Raw genomic sequence first — 24,748 nt, 5'->3', positions numbered from 1 at the left:
ATGCTTTGCTGGCATCCTGCCTCAGGTAAGGCTCGGTTGTCACAGCGTTGCCGGTCAAGGTGTGTTAGCCCCTGGCCAACATCTCTGTTTACAGCGCATAGCTGTCATAGCAGTAAGAGAGAGAGAGAGAAGGACTGACATGAGGAGTAGCAAACGAATGATAAAAAGAAACAAAGGTTGTGTGGGGTGGAAATAATGTGATTCTGGAGGGTTTAGAAAAAGGACAATAAATGTAATTTTCGAGATAAAAGCCAGATGAATGGGAGAGAGGAAGATGGTGAGTCAAACTGGAGAGACAATAGAAAACTAAGCGATGGAGTGGAGAGGGGAAATTGATGACAAGAGAGGAAAGGGTGAGGTTGAGAGAAAAAGACACGAACAGAGGTAAGGGAATGTGGGAGGTTCAGAGGGAGAGGTGGAGGGCAGTAAGTCGCAGTAAGTTGCTGACTGACTGCTGGAACAGGATGGGGAAGTGGTGAAGGAGGCCAGGAGAGCTGCTTCCATAGGTGGGTCTCTATGACACACACACACACACACACACACACACACACACACACAATGGAGCACATTATAAAAGTAAACGTTGAATACAAACTTGTGTTGAGTTTCCACAGTAATGTTATTCTTTACTGAATTTCTTCCATTAATCAGTGCAGTGCCAGTTTGAAGTGTACGTTGCCTGAGTGATAGGAGTGAACCAGCTCGTTGTCTGGACTTCTTCTCCTCCTCATGGCAGGCCAAGTGTTTGTGGAATAAAATTTGTGCCTGAGCTGGAATCCAATAGCTGTTTAATTGTTGGCTGCCAGTCGTGCGTGCGTGCGTGCGTGCGTGCGTGCGTGCGTGTGTGCGTGTGTGTGTGTGTGTGTGTGTTCATGTTTTCATTTCATGTTTTCATGTGCTTGTACATGGGTCCGCCTTACAGGTCAGCTATGTGATCAAAAGGAGTGTGCATGAAACTCAAGCATGTACTCTCCCTGTGTGTGTGTCTGTGTGACCCAGGCCTGCTCTGTGAGTGGATCATGTTTCAGCCTCTGTTCCACTCTTGCATTAACAGGACAGTAACACTGCGCTGTGGAGAGGGAGGGAAAGGGAGGCCTTGTGAGGGGGACACAGCTACATGAACCACTGTACATACAGACACAAACATACACACTGTGGATTCCTCATCTACGCTGACTTAACACATTGTTAAGCAGAGTTACAGCCACTCTCTGCATGCACATTCGTGACTGTTAACAGACCTGAATGAACATATTAAATGTTGAATATTTATCTTACTGTTGGACACACATCCGATAGGCATTCCACAGAAAGACGTTAAGCTAATCATTATCAAATCAAACTGCAAGGATAACCCCCTGCCAAGTGCAAAGTACTTTAATAGTGCAGAGTATATTTTCTTATAGTTTTCTGTTGAGTCAAAAGTCTGTGTTGACATGAGATCGGACATTGCCTCTGTTTGAAGGTGTGTGTGTTGTTTGATTAAAAAGCAGGCTAAGACAACTACACAGATTTATCAGCTGCTTCGGCTCCAAATCTTTAGAGGGTGGAGCCAAAGTCCTGATGATTGGCCAGTTTACTACTGTCTGTAGTGATTTTCATGGATCAAGACATTGCTGATAATTAAAGGAATAATTAAACTTTTTGAGAAATACTCATTCATTTTTTTGTGAGATTAGACAAGAAGCTTAAAATCATTCTCACATCTGTCTGTTAAATATAAGGCTACAACCAGCAGCAGGTTAGCTTAGCTTAAAATAAAGACTGGACATAAGGGGAAAAAGCTATGCCTCTGCCTCTGTGTTAAGGTAACAAATGCATCCTCCAGCATTTCTCAAGCTCAGTATTTATTAACAAATTATATAAAATTTCTTTACAAAAGAAGCCTAAACGTGTAATTTTGCAGTTTTACAGGGTTTATGTTCCAGACTATTTCTTGGCTAGGACCAGTAACAGCCTCCCCTGGATGTTTTTGCACTCGGTTATTGAATGACTTATACAAGTGAGATATGTAGCTAGTTTCTCATTTAACTCCCCATCAGAAGGCAAATCAGCGTTTTGCTGAAAATGTCATACTGCTTTGTTTTTGTGCAGCTTGACGTACAGTAAGTTGTTTTCATAGGATCTCAAATTCTTCAAGTTCTTTTAGTCATGTGGATGTTTTCCAATACCATACTCTGCCAAGCATCTCTCTTCTCTACTTCCTTGTCTTACTTATTACCAGTTTTTCATATCCTCAACATTGCTAATCAGACATTTATCTCTCGCATATCTCTACCCAATTCCATTCTTACCTTTAATCCTCATCTCATTCCCTCTAACCTTCTCTCTTTCTTTCTCTTTCTTTGTTAAATTAGGGCCAGAGGTGATTCCCAGCTACAGCAGCAGTGCCATGTCTGAGGCAGTGGTGCCGGATGTTATGGTGCCCCCAGCGGTGGGTGGCCTATATGGGGAGAAGGCCGGTGGCCCTGTGGTGGACTTCAGTTATGTGGGCATTGATGCTATTCTGGAGCAGATGAGGAGAAAGGCCATGAAGCAGGGCTTTGAGCTCAACATTATGGTTGTGGGTAAGTAGGGCATGTTGTACACTTGCTAACTTTTCTGTTAGTCGTTTCAGGGATTGCACAGGACATGACTACTTGTATGCATAATAACATACTGTACACCGAAAAGATGGATGTTTAATCATGAAGATGAACTTTCATTCTTAGCCTTGTCATCAAGTGCAGACTCTAAAGTGTACATGTAGTATCAGCCCGTTTGCTGTTATAGCTAAATGTGTGTTTATCTCAAACATCTTCAGTCAGCTGTGTCCTGTTATTCAGGTTTTCCCTCTAATCAAGCTGTGACATAAAATGGAGGCCTCAAACTTATTTTAATAACTAGACACACACAGTAAACTCTCCTTCTCACTGAGCTCTCATCACTGTGATCAGACACCCTTAAAACAGGAGCTAATTACACACACACACATACACACCTCAACAGTGCTGTAGACAGGCTACCATAAAACCCACGCCACCTCCCTATGGTGTGTCTCCTCCTGGATGATGTTGCGCCGGTTGGTCTGTGTTTCATCGTCAAATAAAAAAGCTTGCTTAAGAAGCAGCCTAAGGGATGAGATTTAGTTGTGTAAAGCTGTTGGGGCAATGGTAAACAAAGCTGGTTTCCATGTGTTTTTTGCTTTCAGGTGTAATTATATTCCACCACTTGAAAAAGAGAGCAGTGAAGGAAGGAGTCCGTTTTAATTTTTATTTTTGGGAAGAACTGGGTACAAAAGAGGGAAGAAGGAAAAAGTCTGCAGTCTGTATTTGATAGCAAAGACGCATAGCCAGACAGACATACTTGGTGATCTTTTTGATCACTGATATTAAGATATTTAGTCAGTTTTCGTTTGCTAATAATTTTGTCTTGCCCTCATTACGAAGAAATGTTGTCACAAAACTTGTTTCATCACAGTTTTAAACAAAATTTGCTCTTCTGTAGCCTACCACATAAGCAAGCGTGGGACTTTGGCACCACATTACTGTTGGTGGTTGTTAGTGGAAGAATGTTGGACCGAGACACTTTGGGAGATACAGCTGTTACAGAAACAGCCAAATCTTAAACTTCCAAGTGAAGTTTGAACTTACTGCATTATCATCTGCAGCTGTTGGTTTCTGTACTCGTAAGGATCCATGTTTGCATGTGGTGCTGACTGTCTGTACTGCATCTTCATCAGTAAGGGTCTTCATGTTGACTTAACCTGAATTTGAACTGTGAATGCTGCTGCTCAGTGTGCCCCTCCAAGCTCCTCCTCATTAACCTGTGGTGATGTTAGTGTGTTGTGCAGGGGTCACAGATGGTCCCATTAATATAAACAGACAGTTAATAATGACTCAGAGATAGGGAGTCTTGCTGGTTCATCAGCTTCTACACCAAGTCGTTCTTATGCAGGTGGAGAGCATTTTATCAGCCAACGCAAACTTGCGGACACAGATCATTATAAGCAACCATTCATGTATTAAGTTTAAAAGTGTGTGCAAATGCCTCCTGACTGTTTTACCGAGGGGTCTTATCTGTCTTATTGATGGTGTTTGGGGCTGTTGTCATGTCTATAAATGGCTTTCCTGGCAGTGTTTGTGCAGACAGACACCTGCAGCTTGTCACTGCCTCAGCCCAACAACTGACAGCCTGGAGTCATCCTGAGTGTTAAACTGCCATGGAAAATAATCACTGACTCTTCTTTGGGTTTATTATTGTGAGGAGCAGTGTAAGCGTAAGAGGACTTCTTTTTTTTCCCTTGAAGTGTGTTTGTGTTTCTTTTCAGTCTGTCTACCGCTCTAACTGTGTTTTTGCTTACAGGACAGAGTGGCCTAGGAAAGTCTACTCTGATGAACACGCTGTTTAAGTCTAAAGTCAGCCGTAAGTCAGTGCTGGCCACGGCCCAGGAGAAGATCCCCAAAACGATCGAAATAAAGTCCATCAGTCATGGTATTAAACTCTTCTCTGTGCCCCTTCTGTTTTCTGTATGTCTGTGTCAGTAGGTCTGTCAGCCAAAATACACCCCTCTCATACTTATTTCTTCTTCTCTCGTATGTATGTACACTTTCCCCTTTGTCAGCCATGGCAAAGTCTACATACTGCTTGTCTAGTCCCCCCGTATCCATCTTTGTCTCTACTTTTCTAATTGTTATTGTATTTAAGATTATTTTTCAAATTATGCAGAAGAAATCGGCAGGGCAACTGCAGAATCAAGCCACATTTTTTACATTTACAATGCCTGGTTCAGTAGATGTATTTAAAGTGCACAGTATACCACAGTATATACAGTTTGCTGCAACTGGCTGACCTAATACGTTTCTTTGTGTGCAGACATTGAGGAGAAGGGAGTGAGAATGAAGCTGACAGTCATTGACACGCCAGGCTTTGGAGACCAGATCAACAATGAGAACTGGTATGCTACAAATCTGCCATCATTGTGTTGACTTTATAAACAGCAAGCTTTAAATTGTGTCTAACCAAATTGTAACCATACTTTTCCTGTTGTCCTCCTCTCCTCTTATATGTGTCTGTCTCTTCCCTTTCCACTCCTCCATCATCATTCCCTCGATTCATCCCCGTCATGATGTAGCTGGCAGCCCATCATGAAGTTCATTAATGACCAGTACGAAGCGTACCTGCAGGAGGAGATTAATATCAACAGGAAGAAAAGGATTCCTGACTCCAGAGTTCACTGCTGCATATACTTCATCCCCCCGACCGGACACTGGTAAGGATGCATTGAAGCCTGGTTATATTTATTTATATATATATATGACACATGAGCACATGAAGTGCATAAAACACTAAATTATATCAGTGCTACCATCAGTTTAAGATGAGAAAGAGCACAAGATGTTGGACACTCTTGAGAACTCATTTCCTCACTTGAGAGTTAGATGAGAAGATTAAAACCACTCTCATGTCTGTAAAGTAAATATGAAGCTGCTGCCAACATCTAGCTAATTTAGCCAGCTAACAGATGCCCTGTGGAGCTCTGTTGTATATTGTATATTTACATTTTTACTCACCATCATATAACGTGTATCTTTTGAGCTCTAACAAAAGTGTTACATGTAATTCCTTCTTCATAAAACATTTACAAAGCTGATCTTTAAAGTATTTCATATCATGTGTTGTTAGTATTTTTGTTTACTAGCTTGCAGTCCTCTTCTTCCCTGCCTCTGTTGGCATATTACAGCCACCTTTACATCAGTGGAATAGGGGGAAACCATTGGTAGAACTGTATCAGGCATGTGCATCCTTGTGCGAGACAAAAAAAACGGGGCCCACTCACAAAAATAGTACTCCATAGTACCACTAGGGGTCAGAAATTCCATGGGGTATGAAACAAAGCCATCTTTAGATCTTTCATTCTGTTCCTAGCTTTTGTACTAGGCTAAGTTAGCTGGCTACTGGCAGTAGCTTCATGTTTTGCATACAGACATGAGAGTGGTATCAATCTTTCCATCGAACTCTCTGCGAAAACTCTTCTCATCGAACTCCCACTCGACTTTGGCTATCCGTCAAGTCATTTCATTACTTGTCTACAGGCCTGCACTTTGAAGCGAGTTCAACATACCCAAGATATATTTTTGTTATCTGGCTTCACTAAGCCTAACAACCACAATCACGCTAAGCGATCACACGAAAATTGTTATCAACTCGATTAGTCGACCCAGGGTTAACCATGAATTTGTCCCTCTAACCCAAGATCCTGCTTCGTAGTACAGGCCTCTGACTTGCCCCTGGGTGACAATACCATAAAATTACATCAACTGGAAAAACAACTGTCATTGTTACTGGCAATAACAGTCTGTTGAGCATTTGTTAATAGATCATATATTGATACAGACTTTTATTTTCAGTGTGCAGTGATGTGAAACATCTCTCTGCCATTATTGAACACACACACACAGATTTCCGCTCAGCACGATGCAACATATCCCAGAACACAACGCACACACACACTGGAAAGATGGGCTACTCTCGCCAGGCCCTGAAGCAGCACAATGTCCCGAGTTTCTCCTCCTGGATCTCTTACAGACACACACATCTGGCTCTGATCGAACTGCATAAACTGCCGTCCCTCTCCACTGCGTTGGATCGGCCTCTCGCTGTTCGGGGTCTACTAGCAGAAGAAATAAGAGGAGGGAGGGTGCACAGTCCCACGTGTCCATTAAGTGATAGATTCACTGTGCATTTTATAGCTATTGCATTTGTGTAACTCTAGTCGAGTGCAGCGGTCGGTCTTGGGAAAATGTTGAGCAGCTGTGGATTGTCAGCCTCATTCGAGCGCACCCACACAAAGACACACAGTTGACCATAGAGCAGCCATTCGAGTGCTGCGCTTTGTGTCATGGCCTGTCTTTACTCAGGCAGGGGGCTGGTGTGAAATGGCCCCCTGTCTCTGTGCCCCATCCAACGTTTCATGTTGATCCAGCACTACAGATGTCACATGGGCTGGCCAGCAGCTGCTCGGGGTTTGCCTTAAAAAGTCTAATGGGAGAGAGGCAGGAAGGATGAGGGAGACAGAGAGTCTGTGTGGGTGTCTGGGAGCTTGCAGTCAATTTTGCACTTTTGTCTTTTCAGTGTGCTCTCGCATGGCACACGAGACGCCGTGGTGACAAAGGATTGTCTTTGTCAAAGTGTTGTTAGCCAGAAAGCACTCCCGTAGACCACATGCAGATGCTCTTTCCAAACTGCGGGAAAAGGCCTGAGCTGTTCCACAGACCACAAGTCCTTTTCATCCTCATCAAGCAGCTGTTGACACACATTGTAGAGTACGATTACTGCAATAGTTGGAGCTGTAAATACTGTATGTTAGCACAGTAGTTCTCTATCAGTCTCTATCTGGGTTGTTAGGAACATCTGCCCTCTGGTGGAAGAGTTTTGTGTTACACATTCATTTCAGGTTCTCGTGTATTTACATCTTATGTCTGCTTCCCTCTCTCCCTGGTTCTCATATGTTGCCTTTTTCTTTCTCAGTCTGCGGCCTCTTGATGTAGAATTCATGAGACGTCTCAGTAAGGTGGTCAACATTGTCCCAGTCATTGCCAAGGCAGACACACTCACCCTGGAGGAGAGGGACTTCTTCAAAAAGAAGGTAACATCTTACCACTCTTCTTTTCTTTTTACATTTGTTTCTGTATAGAATTCATATCATTTTACCTTTATTTTCTTCTTTTTCTCTTGTTAAATCCCCATTTATGGTATTAAAATAAAATGCTCATTTTGTCTCTCTCTCCATGCTTGCTTTTTTTAATATTTGTGGTGCAGCAACTGGTGATCAGATATATTCCTGTGGTTTTCTGTAGTGCTTCTTCCTGGTACTTCCCTCCTGCTCTCTGAATCATCAGACAACATGGCTGTAGTCCAGCAAGACCTCAAGAGCATCTCTTTCATTTTTCCCACTCTTTACCCTTTTAGTTTTCTTCACTTCCTCCTCACAGTTAATAAGGCTGCAGCCGTTCATTTGTGTTTTTACTGGCATTACTTCAAGGATCTCAGGGTTTTCCCTCCTCTCATTAGCAATGAGGAAGCTAAACTCCCCCTGGTTTATGTGCACGCGCACGTGTGTGTTTGTATATGTGTATGGCATACTCTGTGTGCGCACAGGTTTATGCATAGGCTTCCATCTTGTGAGGTTTTCTGTTTTGTTTGTACACAGGGAGCAATTAACGACTAAGCTCAAACTTTTGGAGTAGATTAGAAGGCAGATTTGTGTTAATACCACCTTAATCTGTACCGTGCGCCAATTTAGGTACATTTGTTTGATGTCTCTCAAGACTACATCAAGCAAGTCTGCCTAATTACTCTTCTAATTGAAGGTCTCAGCTTATGTCCTTTCAAAACTGTAGCAGGTTAAAAGTTTGTTTTTTCCTTCTGTTTGAAAATTGCTCTCACCAGATCAGGGAAGAGCTGCGAGCCAACGGGATTGACGTATACCCCCAGAAAGAATTTGACGAGGATGCTGAGGACAGAATGATCAACGAGAAGATCAGGGTGAGGGGATCATTTAAACCACTTGCCTTAAAGAGTAGAGTTGTCACAATTTTAACTAAAAAACGCAAATCAATTGAAACGAGCATTCGATGCACAAATCCAGTTTGTCTGAAGAAAAACATTTCTGATGGCTTTTTGCATGATGATGTCGTAAAGTAACCCTCTTGCCTTCTAACATTGCATTAAAAATTGTCATTTCATTTTAAATAAATGATTTAAATTTGACCATATGGTGTGGTGGAAGTGTACGTTCTAAAAAAACATATTCTTAGTAATATTCTTAATATCTCAATAATATTTTTTTTTGAAGAAAAATTTGAAAATGTAAATGACAGTTGTCAGACCACGACCAGGGATGAAAAAAAAATGTTTTAATCAAAAAGTGTATCGTGACCTTAAAATAGAAAGTCAAATTGAATCATGCATTTGGAGAATCGTGACACTCGTGGCAGGAGTTGTGACTATTATCCTCATTTATGCTCAGACATGCCTTTCCACAGAGCACGGACATCCATAATCCATTCAGAGTCATTCTTAATGTACTTGACTTCACTCATTTCTGACCCCATTGACTGTTGATCTTTAACCTGTGAGCAGGAGATGATCCCATTTGCTGTGGTGGGCAGCGATCAGGAGTACCAGGTCAATGGCAGGAGGCTGCTGGGGAGGAAAACCAAGTGGGGAACCATTGAAGGTACAACGCTCACCCCTTCTTTCCTCCCGTTTAAATGTTTTCCCTTTTTTGTTTGTCTATTCAAATTTATATTGAGAGACACTTTTAGGACAGAATCTGTCAGCATCCACATGACTAAATTTTTTGTTGAGAAGAAAAGACAAAAGGGAGATGGGTAAAGACCTCACTGAGTCCGTCAGTCAATAAAACAATGCTCCATTCAGTCTTCAGACTGGTGTCGTGTGCCGTGCAGCTGGCTCAGGCCTTCAGCAGACACACGCTGTCTGAAGAGGCCTGATTTGTTTACTTGGTTCCCCCAACCCACACATCCCCTATTGTATCACAAAAGGTACACTGTGGATACTCATATAGGAAATAAAATATGTTGAGGAGAGTAAAAACTTTATGGATGTAGTTGTCTTTTATTCCAATTTATGTATCAAGTGAAAAAACCCAATAGATTTTTTTTTTCTTTTTTGTTTTTCTTTATCGTTATTCAGCTTGCCAAAAGACAAGTACTGTAACAGTACAGTGTTGAGTTTTGTTAACAGCCATTCTTACTGCAGGATTTGTCTTTCAATATTTAATTATGTTATCCACTCCAGACAGGAGGCACCACCCCTCTATCAAGTGTCTCATTAAGGAAGTATAATTTCCTGCAGAGTGCGCAGAGCTGACACACACACACACACACACACACACACACACACGTCTGGCAGAATTGCTTCATTTTTAGTAGATAGGCTCTTATCTCTTCAGGAGGACTTTATGTAGATGAAGTTATTAACAGAGATCTGCATTGGTTGAGGGCATCCGAGTGTTGAGATGACATACAGTATCTGTCACACTAAGATCACTGACTCCACCTAGTGGACTCTTTTGGAAACTTTATGGCAAGGAAACAGCTCACAGCTGTCATACTGTTTGTTTTTGGTATTTTTTTCATCAGTCAGTCCTACTGTCACCTGTCTTAACTCACCTTAAATTATTTCTGATAGCTCATACTTTCTCTGTCTCCTTTAGTTGAGAACATAGCCCACTGTGAGTTTGCCTATTTACGGGATCTCCTCATCAGGTAAGGGAGTTTTCTCTCCATATCAATATGTCTTAAATTCTTTCATGCAGACTTGTGATGTGTATGTTTTAAGGTCCGTCTAAAATTGTGTTATGACATTAAAGAAGTGCTCTGCTTTCACTGTTAATTTGCATCTAATATTTATACTAAAGGGTTAAATTATTGCAAAATTCTTAAAAATTACATTTATTTGATCCATCCAGTGAAAGCATCCAGAATCTAAATGAATATGGAAATACTTGTGATTTCAAATATTTTAAAGTGCAGAAACAGAAACTTCATTTAGAGTCCATTCTCAGTAGTGGTGCGAGTGGGTGAAAAATTTATTCACATAAGAGTCTTGATTCTCATCTCTTAAGATTCAGAATCGATTCACAAATGTCAAAAATCTATTTTCTAAATCTTAATTAATAACTTGATGTTTACAGAAGAAAAAAGGCAGAAAATCAACAGCGAGGGCAATGCAGCACCCCGATTATCTACTTTGCACAAACACTAGAGTCATCTTGTAATCAGTCTTCAAATAGTCAGTAGTTGCAAGCATTTCCATTATTTGATTTCTAAATAATTACCTTGGCAAGCCGAATGTGAAGTAGGCCACATGTTTGTGAATACCTTTTACGCCATCACCCAAAAACGTTAACGTCGCAGAGCAGCGATCAGCAGTAACAAAGGAGACCAGCTGACCAACACACATGCAGCATTACACAACTTAAACCAACTCTGTGGTGATCAAAATAACGGCACACATGTATTTCTGCACGGAACACATTGTTGAATGGAGGGGGACTTTAGATATTATTGTAAAGTTGTCTGTCTCTTGTAATGATTTCTGTGTAAACGTGTGTTTTTTTCAGGACCCATATGCAGAACATTAAGGACATCACCAGCAGCATCCACTATGAAATGTATCGCGTGAGGCGCCTCAATGAGAATAACACGGTGGTGGCTCATGCCAATGGTATCCCTGAACATCATCTTGCTGCCCATGAGATGTAGACACCGCCCGCCCCGCTGCAGCTGACCTCAACTGGGTCTAATTAATTTGCTATAAGACTTTGACCTTCATTGACAGTCTTCCCACCACTCCAGCCCTCCACTCCATCCATCTTCTTCTCACAGGTGGGATAGAAACTTAAAAGCCTGCCAGGGGGACTTTATTTTCAGTGACTTTTGGCGGCTAAATGGGCTGTTTCATATCAGTTTATTGCCTCATTAACAAACACTATCCTCTCACTATCGCTGACAAAGAGAGTGAAGAGAAGTTTGATTCTTTGTAATGTGCTGCAGCTTGATTTTTACCTGCTTCCAGATCTTACAGTTAACCTTTGGTTTTTAATTGTGGTGCCAAACATTAGGCATCTGCCAAAGAGAATGAGCTGACGCTTGATATCTGCAAGCGTCAGAATTGCCTTAATCAGTAACATGTTAACCTCGTCCACTTTTGCTTTTTTCAAGTTTGATATTTCTTAGCAGTGCTTATAAGATTTCATGCTGTAACAGAAGCACAGTTTTCTGTCTTTATGCACACAGCTGTATCAATATATGTGGGAAGTGATGATATTCATTATTGCACTTGATCACTACATAGTCTGTCATTGACAAGCATGTTGGAAGGGTGCTGGGCAGCACTTTGCCAACATGTGACACACACACGCAGGCATACCAGTCTGTGTGTGTGTGAGATGCAACATCATTCAGCTCTCTCCCCACGGTTACACAACAACAGAGATGGCTGTCAAATAGCACATCATATGTTTGAGTTTATCTTTTTTTGTCACAAGCTGTGTGTTTTGCTTTAACTGTTAAATGTTTGTGTCATGTTAAATATGGATGTCAGGTCCTTGGCATCTTTTTAAATTCCCAGTAATAAATGTCATTGTTTATTAATAGAAATATCTTAAGAGTGATTTAAGATGAGTAGGTATTTATGCACGATATAAAATGTGAAAGTTTGTCATCAGTTGTGGTCCACTTATTCGGATTATTCGCACAAACACATACAGACGCAGACACATACAAGCACACACAAATACTTTTCCTGCTTTTGGGCCCATCAAAGTGCCTTATTTATTGGAGAATGTTTGCTAGCGTGTTGGCTGAACTGGAAAGAGAGCAGGTGTGTTGGTGCCAAGATTTAGACATTTTTCAATGCTTTCACTTCATTTATCTATAAAAAGAAATATTTTCTTCCATTGACCAGCCCGCTTTTACTTCTGTTTTCCATAATATACAAAGGATCTTTAACTGTTTGAACCGTATAGTATAATTCCCTAAGCTGTCACTGTCATGCTCTGTCCTGTATATTCTTCTGTGTTCTGATGCATTTTTTTTGTACTTGTATTATTGATAATAACAAATTTTCCTTTATCTTATTTTAAAGAAATAAAGATTAAAGTTGTAAATATATACTTTCTCTGATTTTGTTGATTTAGTTAGCATGTCTTTCTATTTTTGAGCATTTTTCTTTAAACTGTTTTTTTGTCATTGTGGCATTGTGGGTTATGTAAGCATGAGGTTTGGAAAAGGAAGAAAAATGTGTGGAGTCCAAAAGGCGATATCTCTGGTTCTGTCCATAATGAGTCCAACAGTGCTGTACAAGTGCAATGCTTGACCAGTGGACTGCTTCTCAAAACCTGGCGCCTAAATTTCCCACAATGCAGCTGAGCTACTGGGTGACACCACTGGAGGCAGTTTATCAAGTAGCATTCAGCCTCCTCTGAAGCTACAAAAGGCTTTATACTACTTTTTTTTCATATAAGCAGTTGTACTCCCCAAGACCTGTAAACACACTTTAATGTGTACAATTGGTGGAGTTGCCCTTTAAGATGCACAACATGCCTGCATGAATTCATCAGCTCATATTCTCTGACTGTATAGACCACCCTTTGGATCATTTTTTTCTACACCTGATCCCTGTAGCATTTAATTGTAGGTGTAATTTGTGTACTGGAGCACTTTAATTGCTATGTCATTAAGCTTTTCCTTGATTAGCCTCTGAAATCAATATGGCTGCCTGCTAGGTCAGTGCATGGCTGATTAGAGGTAATTACTCAAATGCATAAGTGAGTGTTTTCTTCTTTAGTAAGAGTGATGGCAGAGGACGAGTCCTGAGCTCCAGACGAGGCCTCGGATCAGTGAAAGGATGTGCAGACGTCAGCGTCGTGAGGTACTGAAGAGGCAGAATGTAGTCGCAGACAATATTTAAGATAAAGCACAAACTACAGCAGGAGGATGTTTTCTGTTTTCCAGTGTTTTTGTTATATAGCAGCTTTTAGATGCTAAGCAAAATGATGGTTTCATCTCATACTTTAAACAAAGAGACAAAGCAAACCTCTCTTTGTCTGATGGTGTTGGTATGTGAAACGAAGAGAGCCATTTGCTGATCTGAGGTCAGACTGTTGCAGCAAAGTTCATGCAGTCATATGAGCTGACAGTCATCTGATCATCAATCAGCCTCTCTATGGCTTATGTGTTTGCATTAACTGCGGTTAATTTTTTATTAATTCCCATTTTCCCCGAGCAGAGCACTTCAAAATGGCGACTCGCTGCATCGCTCCACCAAAATGGCGTCTGCCGCCCCCCATCTTCCGCAGTATTACGATGGCACACGCCTGACACACCCATGGACCCCCGACCCTCAGCAAACCCGTATCCTCAGCTCACAAGTTTAGACCCCCACATTCTCATACTCCTTTTCTCCTATTCCCTCCATCTCCCCCGGGAAGAGAAGCAGCTGCATCTCTACCCGTGCTGGCCGCAGCCAGCTCGTCCCCTCCCTACATGCCACCCAGCAGTCGTCCTGTTGGCAGCCACCCAGCGCTTCACCGCCTGCCTTAATGACATTCATTAATGAGCTGCATTCTTTCTGGTTGCTAATGAAGTCGGCTTCTCAGACAGAGAATGAACCAATGTTGGTTCGCACAGCATTTGTTTACATGGCTGTGTGGTTGTGTACATGTGTATGTAGAGTGGTAGTTGTATTTCAGGCTTTAATGCATATTAAGTTTTACACACTGAGTATATCAACTTGTGTACATGCTGCTTTAACAGCTTCGCAACTCACCTGCCAGATTTCACTGCAGATTCAAGTATGTCATCCACCCTCACACAGATGGACACGCCACTCTAGGCATTGTGGGAAAAGTATGAATACTGTATATAGGGGCACACTTATTGGTCAGACCTGGCACGGTGTGATGGATGGGACCTATTAGAGCAGTTGAGCCCTCTGTACAGGAAGCATTTTGACAAATACTCATGCTGGTTAATGTTGGACAGCATCAATTATCAAGCGTCGGTCACAGCAGTGTGTCCGTATATAATTGAGGCAAGGGAGGGCTTGGAAGTGAATTGCCATATCTGATGTGAAACAAGAAGCTGAGTTTTGTTTCTCTTTAAAGATATAATATGTAACCTTTCTGTATTAATACTTACATTATCCCAAATGTTTCCAACAATGTTCAAACCCAGAAAAAACTATTTTATTCAAGGTAACGTATTTTTTTATTCGGTTGCTTGGGGAGAAATCAAATGATACGTCAGAGTGAGGAAGGAAGTTGCTGAACGTGACTAAGCGTAATGTGAATAAAACTTCAATACATTATGTCGTCGGGGAGCCGTGGTCATCAAATTTTATCAGCAATGGTGGTTGTTTAACAATGGAGACAAATCTCCCATGATCCCACTGTCCTTAACATCGTCAAACTACATCTTTTGTTTTGATTGAGGGACCCCTAGTGGCAAGGTTACATACTGTGTGGCAGGAAATAATCCCAGGTGTTATTCGACAAATGCATTGCACCTCATCGCCATATCTTGTTTTCAAGTCAGCCCAGCTCATTTGCATAGAGCCAACGTGCCACCAATTAACACCTGTTTGTAACATGAGTATAACTATTTAGCATGCATCGCGTAATTTTTTTTCTCTTTGATTTACTAATTAGCTAACTTGATTGCAAAATCTGTGGCGATATTTGTGCCAGTGTGATGCCGTGTGTGTGTGTGTGTGTGTGTGTGTGGGTGATCACGCTGTGCAAACTCTGAGTATGTGCATGTCTACCTCGCTTACTCCCCCATCTCATGGCACGAGTTGTTGTTTGCCCCCATTTGTCTCCTCCTTCCCTCCATCTGCTGTTTGTCTTCTCCTTTGTTGGCAGACACCTCCACCTTCTTCTCCTCCATGCGTCCCTTCCTCCCGCCTTATTTCTCTCTCCGATGTCAGTTTCCACCCCTGCTCTTGGCTCGGTGCCAGGCTCTCAGACATGTAGGGGGGAGGGGCTGACGACTGCATGCAAATGATCTGACTTTATGCAAATCAGCCCTGCTCTTAATTAAAAGTCAGCTGCAAATTCAATTAGCGGACTGAAGAGAGAGGGAGGAAGTGGGTTTGCTTGGATCGATGTGATGCAAGTTTGATCGAAAAATGCCCAAAACACTATGTTGGCGAGGATTCGAAAAACAAAGAAATCATGGCTGGGTGGTTTTGGGGATGAAAGGGGACTTCGAATAATTGTACATACGGGGTCACTTTATCGTGGGAATAAGCTCTTCAAGCGGTCTAGATGATGCCAGTCACTGGTCTTAATATAAAATGCAGGAGAGTGCCGCTTTATATACAACAGTGGTTGACATACACACCGCTAGAAAGCACTTAAGAGGGAAATATCCAGACAGAGGAGGAGAGAGGTGAGACTGAGAGAGAAGAGCATCGTGCGTCAGCCTAATTACTGTGAGTAATTAAACACGTCGGAGATGTATGTCATCGATTATGCTGCAGCTATAGAAATTAATGCAAGCAAGCTTGTGAATGTACGTAAATGTGTAGTTGTAACCGTGCATGCTTATGTGTAGAATACATGTAATGTTTGCCTGTCTGGAACCTGTGAAGCTTTGTGATGTTTTGGACTTTGTCTCTTCTGCTGCCCTCGGCATGTGGGTGGACACTTTAATCCGCAGCATTGAGGTTTAGTGTCATGGTCAGCGTTTTTCAATAAAAAGCTGTTTGTATGAGAAACAGCTGGAGTGATGAAAAATCAGTAGTGTTTACGAAAGCAACATATTGGCCGCTGAGTGCCTCAGTGATCTTTAGGAGTCATTTTGGTGTCATGGTGGTACCCCAAATACTCTCCAGATAGATATGTGCAGACAGAAGACAGAGACGTCAGTGCAGAGTCTACTGCTGAGATATATGGGAAAATGAGTGAAGGATTGGTGGGTGAAATCTGCTCATGGCACACCACCAAGACCCAGCTAACAGAGGTGATGGATGGGAGTGAGTTTGGGATGAACAGAGCAAAAAGAGGTACAAATGGATTTGAAGAAACAAAGGATGGGGACAGACGAGGCGAAACAGTACGAGGAGGTGAGAAAAACTGAAACGATTCAGTCGGATGCACTGATGCAGAGCAGAGATAGAGGTGGAGACAGAGTGTGTATGTGCATGTCTTCCTCTCTATTAACTGAGGAAGATAAAGTCCCCGTAGTGAAGTGAGGAACTCCCTTCCTGCTCTGGCTTGTCTTCGAGAGGACTCCTGATCAATACACTACTCAAGTCCTGCTGTGTTCTTCACAACGTCTTGTCTAACACCAAATAATGTTTTTTTTTTCAGTCACACATTTTTTCGTTTCACTATGCAGGATGTGTACTTTTATCTCCGTAAAGCCTTTTCTGTTTTAATACTTTACAGTATTAAAACAAAACCCCAGTAGACTTGAAAGAAGGATAAACCAATGTAGACATAGATAAAAAATAATGATAGCAAGGTATTTCTTGGTTATTGGTATAAGTAAAAACATATCTTACTTTCTATGTGACTGTGTTTAAATTAGGTGTTGTTTTTAAGTGTGTTTGACTAGAAATTACACACATATACTTGGTAAAATTTGGAGGTTTTGCAGTGTTCCAGGACTGTGATCACAGCAATAAAACCAGAACTGATCCAATCAAGAAAGCTTTATTTCATGATAGATTTGAATGCTAGAAGTGATGCTTGAAAAGAAACTTTTGGACTTTGTAGGACTGAATGCAGCCCAGTTTGTCTATGGTGAGCTCATCCATAATTTATATGTGTGGGTGTGTTTGTGTAAATCATCTGCATGCAGGACTTACCGCGCAGCAAAAGATCCAATCAGTGTGCGTGTGCCTGGGGGGAAAAATCCTAAATGTGCTCCTGTAGAAAAGACAGGCTTGCCAGATTGGTGTTTGACTTTCCTGCACAAGTCTCCTGACAGCCTGCAAATTTCATCAGAGATGGGGCGAATAAAGGCAGCCGGCTCTGCTGGAAAAGAGCGTTTTAAAGCCAGTTTGATGTTTGCAGCCAGGTGAGACTGCAGGTGAATAGTAATGGAGGTTAAGGAAAGAAGTTATGCAAAGAGGAAAGGGTGTTGAGAATGTGCATGTAACGAATATGGAAGCTGTACTGGACACGGGAGGTAGAAAACCGGTTAAAGAGGAGATTCGTGTAATGAGAAATTAATTTTCCTCATGGTTGCACATCGTTTTCAGTGGTGATGGACGGGAGGGAGGTGCAGATGCTTGAATGGACTACACACACTTACAGAGGCACAGATACTTCAACCACACGTAAACAGCCCTTCTTCTGCTCGGGCACAAATGGCAAACTAGACTGAAAACACTTGTGTAGAGTGAGTAATCGGATACCCTCCAACTACCGACCTCGAAGCTGACAGCGATCAAGGTCCTGCCCCAGAGTTTAAACATCAAGCCTGGTTGATTTCCTGCCAATCTTTTGTCATCCAGGTTATGAAACTGCCATCAGGCGTCTACAGAGATTACAAACGGCAGTGTGCGTGTATGTTTCCTTTTATTTCCCCATTGGTTGTCAGTCATAACAGCCAACTTGACTGGCATGATAAAACCCCTCACAAAGCCTCTGATGCCCACCTAATTAAACAAATCTCACTGCAGGGAAGTCAACTGGGATGCTAAAGTAGATATTCCTTAAGCAAAAATCTTAAGCTAAGCCTCTTCACCTCCTTGGACCGTGTTATGTCAAACATATACCATAATATTAACTGAAAAAGTAAACTGCTTTATTGCCGTATGCACATCTGTCCTCAGGGCTTTAACTCCCGCTCCATCAACTTGTATGAAAGGTTTGATATAGTGAGGGTTTAATATTGTACAAACGCTGACCACCCACTTCACACGCACACACACACATACTTTCCCCCTGTGGCTGCAGCAGTCAGTCAGTCAGTCAGATATGAACCAATAAAGCGGCCCTCTCTAAGCCTGCAGTGAGAGGCAGAGGGAGAACGCGCTCTTTATTAGAGGAGAAGTGTTGGCACAAAGTCCCTCTGTAAATTCACTCCGTGCTGCTCCACTGATCCTCCGCCTTCACTTGGTCTCCATGGCACCTCGGTCTCCACTTTGTTCCTGTCTCTGTCTCCACTCTGATATATTCAATATTGTAAGGCCTGGTGCATGGTTTTTGTTGTCTAAGTTTCTACAAGCAGCTGCGAGGTTTCCACCCACTACACTGTTGACAACAAAAGCATCTCTGTGTTGGCTGCATTCCTCTGTGAGAGGTAGGTGGAGAGCTCGCTATTGATCGATGACTGTCATATCAGGAAAGATATATTTAGATACCCAGTGTTGTGTAGACAATAAGAGCAAAAGGACTGCATATGTGTCTAGAGTTTGCATGTGTGTGCAATTCAGCATGTTATGTCTCATAATTGGAGGTCCTGTGGCCACACGATGTAGCAGTCAATCCCCGGATTACAATTTCCATTTACAATCCCAACCTTTTATTTCTTTGAAGGAGACGTATTATTATATACATTTCCTTTCCTTTAGTGTTTTATATACGGTAGATTCTTGTGCATGAAAAAAACTTGAAAGTTAAAAAGTTAAAACACTGCTCATGAAACGCTTGTCAGTAGTCTCGCCTTTAATTCTGTGACGTCACACTACGTCACCCTGTAACACATTTGCATGATTTATGCCTAGCAGCTAGTTTGGCATGTAAGAATTGATTTAGCACAGCTGCTCTGTTGTTGTGAGCGGTGCTGGCTCAGTCGTGTGAGAGCTGACCAATCAGAGGAGACTGGGTATTCATGAGGGGAGCACTAAAGCATGTAAACCTGTTCTAGTGCCAACCCGAAATATAATTATGAACCTGAAAATGATTGCAATACATCTTCTTTAAAGTAATTGTAAGAGATACTGGACACTGGAAAAAAACAGGGTTCAAAATCTTTTCAGTTCTTCCTCCTATTCATTCCTATTTTTGACACGGATTTGACTGTGGTGTCTCTGTCTTGTCTTTTTTGTGTCTTGTCTGTCTCCTCCAGGATGTTCAAGGTGTCCCTCTATTAAACTACAACTTACAAATTTTATTGGACCTTGATTGTCTTAGTGGTATTGCCAAAAAGTCTGTAACTGTGTGTGTGTGTGTGTGTGTGTGTGTGTGTGTGTGTGTGTGTGTGTGTGTGTGTGTGTGTGTGTGTGTGTGTGTGTGTGTGTGTGTGTGTGTGTGTGTGTGTGTGTGTGTGTGTGTGTGTGTGTGTGTGTGTGTGTGTGTGTGTGTGTGTGTGTGTGTGTGCCATATTGGCAGCATATCCATTAACCTGGTGCTAATCTACACACTGCAGAAACAAGTGGATTAGAGCCTGCCAGCCTCAGCAGCCAATAGCATTTGACAGATGGTATCCTTCACTCAGACACAAACACATGCAAAGGCACACATATTTATACACACACATACACATACAAGAAGCGTATGCCTTCTGTGCCGTAATAATATTATAGAGTATACTCCCACATGAAATTAGATTTATCTATTATGACTTGAAGCTGTGTGCGTGTGTTTGTGTGTGCATATTTACACCTACTTGTCTGTTTCCGTCCTGTCATTGAGGCAACCCATCTTAACAGTGTCAGCGACTGAAAACATCTCCTTTACATCCCTTATATCACAGTTCTGTAGCCTTCACCTTAACAGAGCTTTTACAGCCATGCTAATGACATAAAAGACAGGGAGAAGGCGAAATACTGCCCCTGAATTTCCCTCTAAACTCCAAATGAGACTGCTTTGTTCAGGAAGTGTGTGGTTTTATAATTTTGACTATTTACAGCTCACCTGCTCAGGTTCTATTCATTACAGAGGGTCCCAGTGTGGTTGCCCAGGTTCAAAGAGACACGAGAGGAGGCTACATTAGGCTTTAAAGATTGTTGGAATTGATGCACAGATACTGTGATACAAAGAATGAAAGACAAAGAGCTTAGTGTCCTTCATTTGGGGGATGGAAATCTACATCTTATTCCTCCATGGCTGAAAGCATGCTGCTTAGTTAGACATTTTTCACCCACGTACAGCCTTCTTCTTTTAATTAGACTGTTGTATTGAAGTGTTGAACAGTTTAGTATTCAATGGTAACAAGACAGAAACGATGCACAGAACAAAGAAAACTGCATGTGTGACTGCAGGTCTTCTGTATCTTTTATGATAGTATGTGCAAAATCTCAGTGTTTTACACAGATTTACACCAAAGATTTCCACGCACATGCCATGAAGCTCCACTATCTGACTGAGGAGATCAAACCCAAAAGTTATGAAAATAAGGAAATGTTCACTTTCTAGCCTTTCTTGGGAGTAGCGAGGAAGTCGCTCGACAAAAAAATGAGCGTCTTTCCCAAAATGTCGAACACTTTCATTAGATCATAGAGGTTGGAGTTTGCTTCCAAAGCATTACCTGCAATGCCATCTAAAGGCCCCTTTTTTCAAGTGAATTTTACCTTAATTTTCATTAATACTACATTATTACACACAGTTTCATCACTAGAATCCAGTGGCTGTATGAAAAATCAATCTGTAAAATCGTGATCTGCTTTGGAAAATGGTTGCCTGCAATGTTACTTATGCATGATTTGCAAGGATAATGTATGCAAAAAAAGACAAGTACCTGCATCATTTCGTCGTAACTCTGATGATTTACAGATAGCTAATAGGCTGGTGCCATTTTTACTGCAGCATAGTTCAGCATCCGCCAACAGGGCCACATGAAAGTAGTCAGGCTCTGAGAGCTTTGAAGGATGCAAATCTCTGTAAAGTCAGAGAGGGGTTTGTCGTGCACTAATGTCTTGCCGTGGATTTATCCAGGATTTGGGAATCTTGTAAAGAATGAAAGAGGATTTTCTGGCAGAGATTACGAGAATCCGAACAGGGGAGAGAAAAGTTATACTCACCTGTCCATTCTCTTTACGCTTTATTCACTTTTCTCTTCTTCTTTCTTCTCTGCTTTGAACTAGAGTAAAGACTGCATACACAAGCACACATAAATAATTGTACAAATCAAAGGAGTACAGTCTTTAATCTCTTTTTTATCAAAGCTGCTGACATGTATGCTTCACCTCTCTCTCATATGAACTGTAGAGGTCCTCAACATGTGTGGCTAAGCTGTGCTATGTGGGGACTAGATTTGGGCCTGAGGGAGGTGTTTATCCTGTTGTGGAGCTGACAAAACAGAGGCTTTATTTGCAGCTTTAATGGCCACATTGGACCCTGCCGTAGGGATGCATGCATACAAACCCTAATACACCAAATTAATACACTCACACAGGCACAGAGGACTGGACTTAATGGAGACAGAATTACAGAAGCACAAACAACAACAATCTTGTGATTATATCTCACGACCTGAGAGAAATCATAAATAAACTACAAAAATGGAAGGCAACCATCATCTTACATAGCTTGTAAACATTTACTGCAAAACAGGAAATCTTTATTTTACATTTCAGTTTGTGTTTGAGTTAAAAATTCAAGATATAATAACTAATCTTAACTAATTTTATAACTAATGTATTCATTTGCTCCAAAAAGGTGTTTCACATTGCTTTTCTATGGCAACAACCGAACGGGAAAAGTTTCCCACAGTTTGTACAATTACACTCCTTCAGCTGTTGTCTAAAATAAGTTACTGTAAGATAACCTTGATAATTAGAGGCGTTAAACAGGACTGCAGACACTATGGAACAACATAGAGGCCGTGTACTGTACAGTATATACAGGCAGCATAGAGTAACCTTTCCCCTCTGCCTCCACTGAGACAGGGGTCAGCTTCTGGGAAAATGCCAGGGCACAAGACAAGATTAATATTGCTAACACACAGACACACACACACACACACAATATATATATACATACTTACAGACACACACCTCTGCACCAAGGTGTAACTCAAATTCTCCAGCTTAATTAAGAGCTGCCCACTTTGGAGCTGCCATCTCGTTTAGCTAATTAGTCATGAATATGAAATGCCAGGAGTTTAATTAGCTTGCCATTGTCAGAAGGGGGAGAGAGAGAGAGAGAGAAATCACAGACTAATTTTCTCTCCTCGCTTGGTCACACTTTTTATTATTAAGGCCTAGTAGGATGTCATTCGATTCCTTTGTAACAATCAGTAAGTTGTAGGCGATGAACATGAAAGTTAATTTTCACTCACTTGCTGTATATTTAACAAGGACTGTATTTGAAATCAATGTTAATACTTAGTTCCCTTTTAACATTCAATCACATGAATAAAAAACGTGTCTACAATCAGTGGTCAGCTAATTTCAAAGCATGTCTTATCGTAATGCAGATCACAGGACACAATTTTAAAGTACTAGAACTATAACTTATTACACAAAGCCAAATATCCAGTTTAGCAACAAAAGTAAAATTGTTACAGGCCAAGTAACTAAAACAATAAAAATTAAAATTTAATTGAAGTAATTGTAAATCTAAAATGTGCCTTTTTAAAAAGAAAATTTCATCATCTAATCAACCAAAATGTGCACGTAATTCAACAACAACAACAACATCTGAATGTTAATTCCCACTCTCCAAGTGACTACAGTAATGAAACCTGCTCTTATTTGCAAAATCTTGCTGTCATTCCTGATTCATTTCCATTCATTTTCAGTGTAAATTATCAAATAATAAGGGGGAGGCTTTTTAATCAAGCTCCATCAGGGAGGGGGGGGTATTTAGGGCGAAGGCACTGAGAGGGTCTGGATGGTTTAGCAGACAGGTAGATGGGTCTGGGGTCCATTCTGCGGTTGGTAATTAGATTGATTAAGGCTGTGCTGGTGCTGGAGACACGACGACAGGGAGTGGGAAATGGAGATGGATGAGCCGCAGGGCTGCGGCTACGAGATAGGAATGGTGAATAGAGCTCATCTCGGCTAGCCGGCTGGCTGTCTGACTGGCTGCTGTGGAGAGAATAATGGGCCATTCGGCTATAATCCCCTCTCCATCCCCAGTCAGTTGGGCACAGATTCATTCCCACCAAGAGGTTACTGGACACTTTGCTTGTGAGTTTGTCCTTTTGATTGGTGGGTGGACATTTCTTTTGTGTTTGCTCTGTATGTCTCTGCTCCATCACTGCTGTGTGTGTGTTTCTCTCACTCTCCCGATTGTAGAGGCAAGCTGGATCCATACAAGCACACACACACGTACACACACTGCAGTGATTGTGTGTTGAGGAGCACAGGTGTGCACAGTGTGTGTCTATCACTCCCTGTGGAGCAAATGTTTGATCAGGGAGAGAACGAGAGAGACATAAAGTATAACTCACCGTGATTACTTTCTGTATACAGGCAGAGCTGCGACCAAACCACAGCTTCCTCAGCCAATATCAGGTATCACAGCAGCGACTGCTAGGTGTTTTCCAGACAATTCAGAGCTGGCTGGGGAAACTGACATCCCACACAATGACATTTCACATGACTAACACAATCAACCATCAAATATTTCTCACCTGTCAGACAATGTATTTAATGTGGGTTACCAAGGAAACTGCTTTATTTGGCATGCAGTCTCTGTCGTGGTGCCAAACGAAGTGGCAATTAACTCACTGCCCACCCAGGCCTCAGTACATTAGGGGTTAGGCAGAGCACAGAGGATCATGGCAGCACTGATTGGAAGCTGAGTGGTGCAGCATACGCTCCGTAAATAGGTTTTGTTGATGGAAGCAGATATAAGGGGGGCTCATGGGCAAGTTCTTACACCGAACAGTAACAAGAAATGACCTCTGGAAGTGGATTATCCGAGACAATAATGAGGCATTCTGCTCTTTGTATTATTCAGACATGAACATAATTCCAGGCTAAGCCATGCTAGCAGCTATGAGACTGTACTCAGGCACAGTGGTGCTTTGTGCTAACGTCAGCATGGTACAAGAAAGTTACATTAAAACCTGGATACAGTGTTGGAGGAAGCCAAAATGGCATAAAATTACCCAGATCTTCCCCATTGTGGGGCCCATTAAGCGTGCACGCTAGAGATTTCCGCCGACTTCTGGCTAACTTGAATAGAGATAAAACGATCTGATCTTCTAGACGTTCCAAATACAAAATTATGATAGTTAAACGAGTCATTTGTTGTCATCAAATCTATCCACTGTTTTACAGCAGCTTCTTTCACAATATAAGCTTATGGAAAAAAGTATTTTGGGCCGCA

At 41.7% G+C, this 24,748-nt stretch overlaps 1 protein-coding gene across 5 annotated transcripts in view; it reads left to right on the top strand.

The window, feature by feature from the left end:
* The window catches only part of septin9a (septin 9a), an 87,784-nt gene extending 75,101 nt beyond the window's left edge, over positions 1–12,683 (top strand). For all 5 annotated transcript variants that reach the window (XM_084371769.1, XM_084371772.1, XM_084371770.1 and 2 more), the window contains 9 exons: positions 2,358–2,567; positions 4,345–4,473; positions 4,855–4,936; positions 5,114–5,251; positions 7,510–7,627; positions 8,431–8,526; positions 9,124–9,220; positions 10,223–10,274; positions 11,132–12,683. In XM_084371769.1, the coding sequence (XP_084227895.1) occupies positions 2,358–2,567; positions 4,345–4,473; positions 4,855–4,936; positions 5,114–5,251; positions 7,510–7,627; positions 8,431–8,526; positions 9,124–9,220; positions 10,223–10,274; positions 11,132–11,273 (1,064 nt within the window). In that variant the 3' untranslated portion in view covers positions 11,274–12,683. The remainder of the gene's footprint in view (positions 1–2,357; positions 2,568–4,344; positions 4,474–4,854; positions 4,937–5,113; positions 5,252–7,509; positions 7,628–8,430; positions 8,527–9,123; positions 9,221–10,222; positions 10,275–11,131) is intronic.
* The last annotated feature ends 12,065 nt before the right edge of the window (positions 12,684–24,748 follow it).

This window comes from Pagrus pagrus (genome assembly GCF_965226575.1).
Source record: "Pagrus pagrus genome assembly, chromosome: 13".
Classification (NCBI taxonomy): Eukaryota; Metazoa; Chordata; class Actinopteri; order Spariformes; family Sparidae; genus Pagrus; species Pagrus pagrus.
This window is presented reverse-complemented; position numbering and strand designations above follow the sequence as displayed.